Below are 12413 nucleotides of genomic sequence, written 5' to 3' on the forward strand. Positions count from 1 at the left end.
ATAATGGAATACAGTTGAATTAAATCAGGTCATTCTGAGGGACATAGATTCGTAAATGAGACACTTAAAGCAGGATCAGGTTTTGCTATTTGGGCAGCAAAATATCTGATGATGGATGAAGTAGAGGTAATATAAAATGTGGACTGGCAATGATAAGAAAAGAGTGTCTGAAGATGAGAAATTTGTCAACATTAAATATAAATTTAAGTGTTAAGAAACCTTTTCTGAAGGTATTTGTCTGGAGTATAGCCATGTATGGAAATGAAACATAGATGATAAATGGTTTAGACAAGAAGAGAGCAGAAGCTTTTGAAATGTGGTACTACAGAAGAATGCTGAAGATTAGATGGATAGTTCACATAAGTAATGAGGAAGTACTGCATAGAACTGCGGAGACAGGAAATTTGTGGCACAACTTGACAAAAAAAAGGGATCAAGTGATAAGACACGTTTTGAGACATCAAGGAATCACCACTTTAGTACTTAAGTATCAGAGGAAAGTGAGAGAGGGGGATAATTGTAGAGAGAGACCAAGAGATGAATACAGTAAGCAAATTCAGAAGGATTTAGGTTGCAGTAGGTATTTGGAGATGAAGAGGCTTACACAGGATAGAGTAGGATGGAGAGCTGCATCAAACCAGTCTTTGGACTGAAGACCACAACAACAACAAACCTTCCATCTGCAGCAGACACAACCTGCCACTAACTGGGCTAAAGATCAGTGGTTTGGTTTAGTGACCAAATTGCAAGTAGAGATTTGTGCATTTTCCATATCTATTTAGATAAATGCTAAACTCAGTACCCACTTCCGACCATCTTAAATAGCACACAGTGCAGGTGTTTTATTCAGGGAGACAGATCATACTGTCTACACATCTTCATTAAAGAAGGCTGAGATGGTATGTTAAAAAATAATTTATTGTCGAAAATGCCACAAATGCAAGGATGAGTGAGCATTGTCTGAAACAGTGACACAATAAAGAGAAATTCATGAACTGTTGAAAAATAAAAGAAGGCTTCCTCAAATAAAATGCTTTAATTTTACCTTGAAGTTCAACTATGATCACCTGTGAAGCATAATACATATAAGTTTATTTCCACAATATTTATATTAGTGAAGACTCAAACTGAAAGAAGTACTGAATCAAATTCACACATTAAAACATGTAAATTTCGGACTCCAGAAATGTGGACAAAAAAGTGTGTTCCTTGCATTATAATCACAGACAAGAAAGGTATTATTTCCGAGAGATGGAGGAACTTTTGAAAACACAGTAACTAAAAAAGATCAAGGTTTAACATCAACAATGAGCTCGCTAAAGACAGAGACAAGTTCTGTTTGCACAAGGACAGAACAAGAAACTGTTCATAGTATTTCTGGAGGTACAATATGGCAAACCATTCATTGCAATGATGAGTAGCAATGGACCATAAATCAAGTCCTGCAGGTTTTTAGTCTGAACTTCCTTCATTGAAGAGCATGTGTTTTTAACTGAGATGAACTATCATCTTTTCCTTAAACAAGACTTGATTGCAGCTAGAAATGGGTTGGATGTGCCATAATATTCCAGTTTTACAAGTATTGTGTTTTAGGATGTACACTCAAAGGTTTTGCTGGGATCACAAAGCACAAAGGATACCATACATATCCTTATTTTCAAAGGCATTTAATGATTGGTTTAGTAGTAATATTTTTACTGTATTAAGATTCAGACTGACTGTTGGAGAGGATATCATGCTTTTTGAAACAGTTATTTAGCTGGTTGTGTATTAGAGACTTGAAAACTTTGGAGAAAACTCTCTCTGTATGAACAGGCCACAGAAGGCCCAAGGTACCGAACATCCACTGTGTCATCCTCAGCCAATATGCGTCTCTGAGTGTGGATATGGAGGGGCATATGGTCAGCCCACTGCTCTCCCAGCCACTATCTTGGACAAAACTGGGACAATAGAAATTGGTTGGTAGTTTTGGGGCAGATTCTTCTCTCCATTTTTTGAGATTGATATCACTTTAGCAGTTTCATGTACATCAGGGAAAATTCCAGATTCTAAATATGTGTTAAAAGTGAAAGTAAAAGGTTGACACATAAGAAGCATTTTTTTTTTCAATAATAATTTGATGAACAGTAATAGACCATATTATTGGAGTTAGCACTGCTTTTATATAATAAACTAGGGGGTGACAACATTCCAGTGGAAGGCATCCCTCCAATGCAGCTCAGCACCAAGCAGCTCAAATGTATGTGTGCCGTTTTGCTTGATTTTGTTTTTCAGTTCACATACTGAGGTTATCAAGTAATCATTCACTTTTGAGTCCAGCACTGCAACCTGCTGTGTGGGTTTGGGAATTTTTTGATTGATAATGCCCCATGCTTCTTTGCATTTATTGGGAACACCATATGTGTAATCTCTGTGAGGACAAAAGAATGTAGAAACACATCACAAATTCGGAAATATTTGTGTCCACCGAAGTGCAAGTGTGGGCTTCTGTGTCCACAGACACAGACACAGCAAAGAAACTCCATTAACATAGATGCATGCTGAAATTAAGGACTCATAAAGAAAATACCAGGCAAAAACTTCCCACCCCTCTTGTGGGTCATGCCATAAATGGCACTAAAACATGTCATGTTGCCGTGCTTTTAGATTCAAAGATTTAATGTGTTGCAGAGTGGCTAGTTCACTCCATTTTAGTCCTGTGGTGAGTCAGCTGCATTTATAGTGTTGCAGACCTCACTGTCTAGTGGTCAAACCAACATATCATTTTCATCATTATCGTTATCATCATGTCACCAGCAGACACCATTTTTTTAATCTGTTAAAATACAGGAGTGAATCAGTGACTGTAAGGCTCTTAACAGCATCTCTGACTAAAGATGTAAAAAAGAATTTTAAGGGAGGTAGGAAACATATTTGCTTATCACATGTGAAAGAAAATAGATTGCAGATTATCTGAGGGGTTGCCTACAAACATTCATCCCTGAGTACAAACATGTGGAGCTTAAATGAATAAAATTCTAAGTGTTGTACAATACACTTTAGACACCTATGTACCATAAGAAGGTGTGAAGGATGGGAATGGTTGTTGACTAGATGCACATAATTGTAATCCTGTATCACTGATGTTGAACTGATGTAGAATTATGGAACATTTTATGCTCATGCATTTTGATGTTTTTGGAAAGTGAAGTACTTCCGTACAGGAATCAACATGTACTCCACAAATCAAAAATCTTGTGAGACTCAGCTTACCCTCTATTTGTGAGATCTAGAGTGCCACACTGCCAGCTCCATGAGGCTGTTTGTGGATAGTGTGTTGTATATACGAAATTTGCAATGTTAGTGTAGCAAAATGTAAGAAAACCTGTAGAGGATCAACACATGGTACAAGAAGTGGTAGCTGATCCTCAAAATGTAACATGTTGCACATAAGTATGTGAAAAGATCCAGTACTATTTGATTACATTAGGGCAATAAATCACTGGAACCACCAACAGCCATACAATATCTGGGAATGAGCATCCAGAGTGATTTAAAGTGGATCTACATCATAAGGTTTGCTATAGGGGAAGCAGATGTTTGGATGAGACTCATGGAAGAAACTTAAAGAAATGTAACTCATCCACATATAAAAGTGACTTACAAAACTTTCATTCGACTGCTTCTTAAGTATTGTTGATCAGTCTGGGACATTAATACGAAGGATTAATACAAGGTATAGGGAGGGTCCCCAATGAGAGGGGTGCATCTTGTCACAGGTTCATTTAGTAAGTGCAACAGCATTATCAATATGTTCATCAAACTCTAATTTCGGAAGCTACAACAGAGGTGTTGCGCATCATGGTGTTGAAATTCTGGGATTGTGTGTAACATCTAGAGTCAAACAACATATTGCTTCCTCCCACATACTCGTACATCTTGTAAAGTGATCAAGTGATCACAGTGGGAAAATTGTAGAAATTAGGGCTCATAGGGTGGCTTACAAATGGTCATTCTTCCTGCGTATCTCTTGTGAATGGAACAGGAAAAGGGGGAAATACAGCGAAACGAAAAGTACTTGTTGCCACACACTGATGGTGACTTCTGAAATAGAGATGTAGATTTATACATAAGTACAATGAATACTGAATCACTCTGCAGTGAGATGAGGCTATACAGGATTCAGTTCAAAGGAGTATGACACTATGAATATAGCATGCAAATAAAACTTCATTCACATAGGTTGGGGGTGATGGAGTCTTTCTGGATATTCAGTTTTCATTTATACCAGTTAATATGTTTAAATTATATATAATGCATAAAAAAGTAACAACAATAAAAGTTGTGGATCTCTTTAAAAACTGACCAAAGAAATGAATCAAAATGAAATAGTTGAATGTGTGAACATGCTGATTGATTTTATCAAGAAAACACCTGTATATTGATTTCTGCATTTGTCTCCCATTTATTAATGTATTGCTCATATGTTTACAGTGAATTTGGAAAAACCCCAGTGATTGTTAGTTTTGTAGGGAACCATTTAGGCATCAGACGTACTGATGGCTCTTTGGTTAACTGCAGTATTTCACCCTATCCATCAGTTCTGCATAACTATGCTGCTTCTTCTAATTGGAGTGATGCTTTGAAACTATGCCGACTTGTCAAGGTTTGTATTTTTAAAAAATCATTTATCACTAAGATGAACTGCGTCTGAAGTGTACCTAATGAAGATTGTTTTGAATATTGTAATGCTTCGTTACTGGTGTCTGTAGGATCCAATTTTATGGGCTTGCCTTGCTGCTATAGCAACACATGCCAAAGAGTTAAATACAGCTGAAGAAGCATATGCAGCTATTGATGAAGTGGATAAAGTTCTCTATATCCAACGTATTAAGGTATGTCACATGAAAGCTGTTCTGTATGTAGAATACTTCTAACATCTGTAAGAGTATCTGTGGTCCATATAATTATGTTTGTTTTAATTATCAGTTTAAAAAAAGAAATTGAGAAAATTCATGAAATATTGTTTTGTTAATGATAACTGATATGTATGGCAGTTTTCCCATTTTAGTCCAAATAATTCCAAAAATTATGCAACCACATTAGTCTTGTAGAATAAGACCCAGTTTTGATAGATTAGCTCAAAGTGCAATTTTAATAAAGTATTTGCTGTAGGAGATTACAATAGATAGGAGATTATAAGTATGCTGAAGCTTAGCATCAAGAACACATTATATGCAGATTTATGCTGCAAAAAAGCCCAAGTTCTGTTGTGTAGCCTGCAGGTTAACAAGGAAGCACATGAATAGCCATCAGATGAAGTGGAAACATGAAACCTTAGACATCTACATCTATGCGGAACTGAATAATATGTCTATGGAAACTGGGTTTGTCCTTCCATGACATTTAATCTTGCACCATGCTCCCACTAGCAGTGATGTGTGTTTGGAACTAGTAGATGGAAGAGAAATATATGCAGTGATGGCCAAATACCACAACATGAAGTGTGACTTGATCATGGAATAACTGAATCTTGTATGTGTGGATGAAAGGGCATACAATATCATCCACAGTGTTGGCCCAAAGGTGGAACACTGCAACGATTGTGTGTGTCTCTGCAGTGGCAGTTACAAGCCACTTGCTGCAGGCTGGATGGGTAGCACCTATGCTGCTGTAGCAGATTCTCTTGCCTGCATGTTTGCCTGTCAGCTGATATGTAACTCAGTTGTGCAATCAAGAGTACTTCTTTCCTTATAAGAGAATAACCATATCACATATGCCAGTCCCACCTAGTTTTATATAGAACTGTTTCAGCATGTAGCTCATAACAAAATTGTAACTATTCAGTTCTAGTTGGTTGAAAAAAAAACTAGTTTTCAGCTTAGCTGTATTGTTATGTAGAAATACTGTTGAAGCAGTCAAAACTCCACGTTGGAATATCAACAACGTAGGAAAAGATAAATTGCTACATAAGTAGCAGACAGGCACACTTAAAAGACAGTTACATAGAAGCTTTTGGCCACAGCCTTCATCAGAAAAAGAAGGAGAAACACACACCATACATTCACTCAAGCAAGCACACCTCATATATGCATGAATGCCAACTCTTGCAGATCATACCTGAATGCAGCTTTTATGTGGAATGGAAGCAGCAATTGGGGGGGGGGGGGGGGGGTCAGGGAAGGGAGGGGGACAGCAGTATGTGGGTGAGGAGGGAGGAGAGTACTGCCTGGCAGAGTGTGAAGGGACTAGACGGCCAACAGGTGTACTATCGAGAGCTTTGCGGCAGGGAGGTGGAAAAAATGGAGTGAAAAAGGAGAGGAGTGGGGAAGGATGGGCAGGTGCATTGGCAGGGGGTGGCAACACAAAAGGGGGTGGCAGATGAGACTGGAAGGAGGAGATAGGACAGAGGGGATGGAAATTGTTGGGTGGAGGGAGTGGGGACAGTATGTTACTGTAGGTTGAGGCTCAGATAATTATGGGAGCGGAGAATTTGTTCTAAGGATAACTCCCATTTGCATAGTTCAGGAAAGCTGTTGGTGGAGGGAAAGATCCAGATGGCTCTGTTGGTGAAGCAGTCATTGAATTCAAGGATGTTATGATCAGCTGCATGCTGTGACACCGGGTGGTCTACTTTCCTCTTGGCCACTGCATGATGGTGCCCATTCAGCCTGGTGAACAGCTGGCTGGTAATCAAACCAATATAAATAGCTGTGCAATGATTGCAGCAGAACTGGTGTATGACATGGCTGCTTTCACAGATGGCCTGGCCTCTGATGGTGTAGGATAAGCCTGTGACAGGGTTGGAATAGAAAGTGCTGAGTGGATGGATTTGGCAGGTCTTGCACCTAGTTCTTCTGCAGGGACTGGAACTGGGAGTGGCATAGGGATGGACTAGAAAGTTGTGGAGGTTGGGTGGGTGATAGAACACCTCTTTAGGAGTGGTAGAAAAGATCTTGGAAAGGGTGTCCCTCATTTGAGGTCATGGTGATAGGTAAGTAAGGTGAAAGATGTGGTTCAGCTGTTTCAGTCTCGAGTGGTATTGGGTGATCAAAGGGGCACTCCTTTGTGGTTCATCCTTGGAGTGGTGGGAGCATTGGGAGTGTGGGAAATGGCACAGGAGATCTGTGTGCAGACCAGGTCTGAGGGATGTTGCCTGTCTGTGTAGGCCTTGGTGAGACCCTCACTATATTGGGCAAGGGAGTTCTCGTCACTGTGGATATCCTGGCCCCCAGCAGCTAGGCTGTATGGGAGGAATTTTTTGGTGTGAAAGGGATGACAGCTATCAAAATGCAGGTACTGTTGGTGTTTGGTTGATTTAATGTGAACAGAGGCATAGGTGGAGCCATCAGACAATAGGAGATCAACATGCTGGACTGGCTAACACAATTACTTGTAAAAGTGGTCACGCTACCAACATGCTTTCAGATTGTTATAGCACAGAAACTGTATGTTTACAGACATGGGTTCAAGTTCAAAATATATCTACTGACTCCCCTTGACAAGTCCTAGAAGTTTGTAACTGGTAGTTCCGAACACCCTGTATAAAAATATCTGAGGATTATTGGTGTTTTCATTTAAAGTGGACAGTTTTGAAAGATGTAGCTGGGCTCTTAAAGTACGTCATACTTCTTAGCTTAGTCAGTACTATGTAAAGTGACTGTTGTACAAACTGATGTAATCTCGATAGTTTTGCTTAAAAAATGTTGTCTATTGAAATAACTCTGTTTCATATTATGTATTCAGTAGTGGTAGATTATCTAAGATATCTAAATGTTTTTAATTAGGCAGCTAATTAATCTCAAAGATTTTGCCTGTTATCGATATTGATACAGGCAAGATATTGCTTCCAGGAATTCCAAGATCACATCAAAATCTCTGCAGTGGTTCCTCAGGCTAGTCCAGACAGATAAAAAGAAGTGAGCATGTGACTTCAGTTTGTATATGTAGAGGGAGAAAATTTAATAAAACATTTTTAATTTACGTACTAAAATAGCAGTACAACTTACGTTTTATTTATGCATGCAGTAGTGTTCGTCTATTATGCTTTTGACAGATGATGAGTGCTATGTATGTTCAGATGGCAAATGATATTTTTTATGTTATATAATAACAATTTAACAAGTTTCAGATTTTTGCTTTACTTGTACTGTGACACCTTGCTTCTTGACAAGTTTCATTACTTAAGGTCAATGGGAAGTGCTTTTATTAGTGAGTTTTTGAGTATCAAAATATGTAAAATAAATAACTCAATCTTTTGACAGCATTGACTTAGCAGTTTAATTTTTTTAGTGCCAAGGGACAATAGAGTTTAATATGTGGCATCGGTATGAACTTGATAGTGGTACACCAAAATGTTCTAGAGAAAAAGTGGTCTTAAAAGATTGACGGATGGATGGATATGAAATGACATAAAAATTATTTTTTTCATGTGATATAATTGCAAATTAACAATTTTCAGATTTTTTCCTCTACTTGTACTCCGAAACCTTGTGCTCTGCAAAATTTCAGGGTTCTAGGTCAACAGGAAGCACCCTGCAGGTCTTGATGTGTGAGTTTTCGGGTATCAAAATATGTGGCATAAATGGCTGTATCTTTTGATTGCATTGACTTAGAAGCTTACAATTTTTACACTGCTAAGGAAACATAGACCATAGTATGTGACATAAATTTTAACTCTTCCAGACAAAAAGTGTCTACAAGTGCCAAGATATATTACATAAATGGCTGTATCTTTTGATTGAAGTGACATACAAGCTTAAAATTTTTACTCCTCTAAGGGACCATAGGCCTTAATATGTGATATAAATTTGAACTTGATACATTTCCCTGTTTGTGAAAAAAAAGGTTCATAGTTGGGGCAGCAGACAGACAGACAACAAAGCGATCCTGTAAGGGTTCCATTTTTACAGATTGAGTCATGGAACGTGAAAAATTAACAAAGTTGTATGTTGATGTCATATAAGCTGGGTTATTTTGTAGATGGCATATATTATTAAATAATTGGATTGTATTCAAACAAGTAGCAAATATACACTTCAAAGAGCTATTTGGCATGGTGGTGATCACACTAGTTACATCCTATAGTCCGTAGGATTCCCTGTGTCTTACCAATATTCCTTGTGTTGTGTGTGACCAAGAACATAGCTGTTGTATGTTATGCATTTCTGAGGAAGTTACAATTAGTTGTCTTCATATTTATGACAATGCTAACTAGTAAGTAACATCGCAGTTCTCATAATGAAAATGAACGTCAGTTAACTTGATAATTTTATGATACAATTTTGGCCAGACAGTATGGTGAACATTACAATGGATTTTTGATTTTAGCAGTTGCTAACTGACAAAAAATGTACAAGATGGTAGATGCATATGTATGTCACAGGTACTAGTGTTAGATTTGTGTATAACGTGTATGTATATACATACTGTAATATCTTTAGAAATATTTTATTTTTGACTGTTTCACTTAGATACTGTGACTGAATGGTGTACCATAACTATTTTGCCATAGATTGGGTATTATACATTTTTATGCATATATAGGTGAATTTAAGATTTTTGCTTGACCAAAACTGGTTGTCTGAAAATATTTGTAAGGGTGTTGGCAGCAACACACAGTGTCTACTGTGTTGAATGGTTGGGGAGCAAGTGTAGACTTGTCAAGATGATCATTTTGTTCTCCTTATACGGGATGTGCAGATTCACTAGTGGGAAAAAGGAACAAATTCACCAATGCTCATGTTGCAACCAGACTCATTTACTGATGTTGTAGAGTACACAACGCTACTCCAGGCACACACTCAGCAGGCAGGAAGGATGCTGAACTCTTGGTCCTTGACGACAGTGCATTATCAGAACTTAAGCAGTGGCCCACCTGGCTCAAGAGTGAAGTGTTCTTGCTGGGTAGTCAGCTCTGATGGCAGTTGGTGTTGAGTCAGTGCTGGCAGTGCAGCTATACCCCTCAGCCGCACGGTGAGTGGGTTGTGTCAACAGTGTGCCGATCAACAAGGCAATGTCCTCCAGGGAGTTAACTGCAGCCCCCAATCTTTGGCAGGAATTATCTGGTGAGGGCTGTTGTTAAGTGAGTTTGTGGGTAGTAGGGACACAGTTCAACACTCAGGCCCTTCATTGCCCAATGCAGGAAAATATGGCAAATGGTCCTGTTGAGCATTGTGGAATGACATTGGTGGTTAGGTGGTTGCACCAGTTGACAGTGACTGAGTGATGATGTTTCTTCATACCACACTTCACTCTTGAGCCAGGTGGGCCACTGCTTAAGTTCTGATAATGCACTGTCGTCAAGGACCAAGAGTTCAGCATGCTTTATAGTGATTACCGACATGATCCTCTTTGCCATCTGGCTAGGCAGTATTTATATGTCCCCTTGCCTGACACATCATCATGTACACATCTCAGATGTCATATAATCACATTGTCATAATGTTGAAATGTTGTGGATTATCATAATACTTCTGGTTGCCAGATAAGTGATAACACCAATGTACTATAGTTCAATTCTTTTATCTTGGCGGTTCGCTCATGCCCGCCCAGACGCGGGAGATTGCTGCGTTGCCAGTTGTACGCGCTAACAGAAGCAGTGCCATAGTATAGTTCGCAAACTTACGTTTAGGGGGGAGCGCGCAGTTTATGAAGTGAAGCCACCACGGCTGCATTAACCGTTTCGCTGCTACAGAGACGTGCTCCCTGCATTCCGCAATGTGCGCGATTTTGTCATCATTGCATTGCTCGCCTGTGCAGACACATGGTGTTTCGACTGTTTTGACACACTTTATCATTTGATTTCATAAAAACTATTTGGCCCAAAAACTTGATTTTTACACATTTTCTTGACTTACACCTTCCCCCCACAAATGACTTAATTTTGTTTCGATGTTCAATGCAGTTATTGTGCAGCATTAGAGGTAGTAAACCATTGCACAAAATTTTGAAGAGTTTGCAGAGGTAAAAGTCCATAGCGTATACTTTCCATATGGTCGATTTTAGTTGCCACTAGAAATTTCAAAAAATTACATTCAAACGAATAAAATTCATGAAGTAAGGCACTTTGATATTGTTTTCAAATAAAGAAAATATTAAGCGCAGAACAAGGTTTGAACTCAGCACCTTTCGCTCAGTAGCCATTACGCTAACGCAGCTCGTCATTCAATGTATCTCCCGGAGGACTTTAAAAAATCACGCAAAATACCAACAAACACTGTTGGTATGACTATGAATTACTCACATTTCGTCGAAGTACAATAGGAAATAAACAATTACCGCTGTTCTTTATTGTGAAAAAGCGCTTAGTGAGAATGATACAAACACCTTTCCTTGCTATCGCCTGAATTAGGAGGCTTATTGCTTGTTTGGTTTAATTAATTAATAGAATATGAAGCAATTGGTATAAAGAATGCTTTTTCCAAACTTTCTATAGAAGAAAGTCTGCTATCAAGACATTGCTTTTGTTCAATTACTTTATTTATGACTGAACGTTTCTAAAACTGAAGACACTCGTCAGTGCTCTGCACTGCAGTCGAGCTCTGGCAACGTCGTTCTTTGTTCATTGGCTGACTGTGTTTTGTGACGTCAGATGCGCAGAACGAACCTAAACTCGGCCGCCGTCATAAATGACGCGCATTTTAGTGCCAAATGATGTGGCATAATTCTAAAATAGCTGCTTGCTGCAGTTACCCAATCATCAGTGATGACCTACAACAGCTAGCTAGTGCTGTTACATTCCTCCCCCCTTTGAGAAATTTGGCCTTTGAATTCCAAGCTGCTGCACAACATGTAACTATTTAAATGATGATTTTTTATTTCAACAAAGTTTCTGCTGGGCATACATCCTTCATTTACACTGAGTCTTTAGTATCTGTTTACACTTAGAACATTGTTCCTTATTTATAGTGAGCACAATTCCTTATGTGCACTGATAGTACCAACAGTATAATCTGTTCAAGCAGGCTATGTTTGTGTACCACTAATGGTCTCCTGGGCATTTAGGTACTTGTTCAGCACAGTGTGGATGGCTTTCTACTGTTGATAGTCGTAGGCCATGCAGGCTGTGATCAGGTCCGAGGTGTCCATGTTGGAAGTACCAGTAAATGTTTCTCAATAGTGGTGGATGTGTTGAAAAAATTATCCCATATTCATGCAGCCATTTTGAACTGTTACCATCTTGTCTAGAGAGGTGACAGGGTGGAACATATGGAGGCACTTTTTTCCAACATGCAGCATCCTAGATTGTAGATTCAACAACTACAGCAGAAAGCACGTACCATTCAATATGATAGTCCCTGTTATCACTGGTGGTAGCAAGAAGGATGAGCTGAAAATGTCACAAGTTCCATTCAGTATGTGGTCCACTATCCCATAGCTCTAAATATTCCATCTCACTGGGACACCCTTGATCTTAGCTGATGGTGACCATG

At 38.9% G+C, this 12413-nt stretch overlaps 1 protein-coding gene across 1 annotated transcript in view; it reads left to right on the plus strand.

Annotated features, from left to right (window-relative positions):
- The window catches only part of LOC124777183 (intraflagellar transport protein 80 homolog), a 430351-nt gene that overhangs the window by 302575 nt on the left and 115363 nt on the right, over positions 1-12413 (plus strand). The window contains exons 12-13 of the mRNA XM_047252496.1: positions 4474-4645; positions 4752-4874. Coding sequence (XP_047108452.1) covers positions 4474-4645; positions 4752-4874 — 295 coding nt within the window. The remainder of the gene's footprint in view (positions 1-4473; positions 4646-4751; positions 4875-12413) is intronic.

The sequence above is a fragment of the Schistocerca piceifrons genome, chromosome 2 (genome assembly GCF_021461385.2).
Source record: "Schistocerca piceifrons isolate TAMUIC-IGC-003096 chromosome 2, iqSchPice1.1, whole genome shotgun sequence".
In the NCBI taxonomy this organism is placed as follows: domain Eukaryota; kingdom Metazoa; phylum Arthropoda; class Insecta; order Orthoptera; family Acrididae; genus Schistocerca; species Schistocerca piceifrons.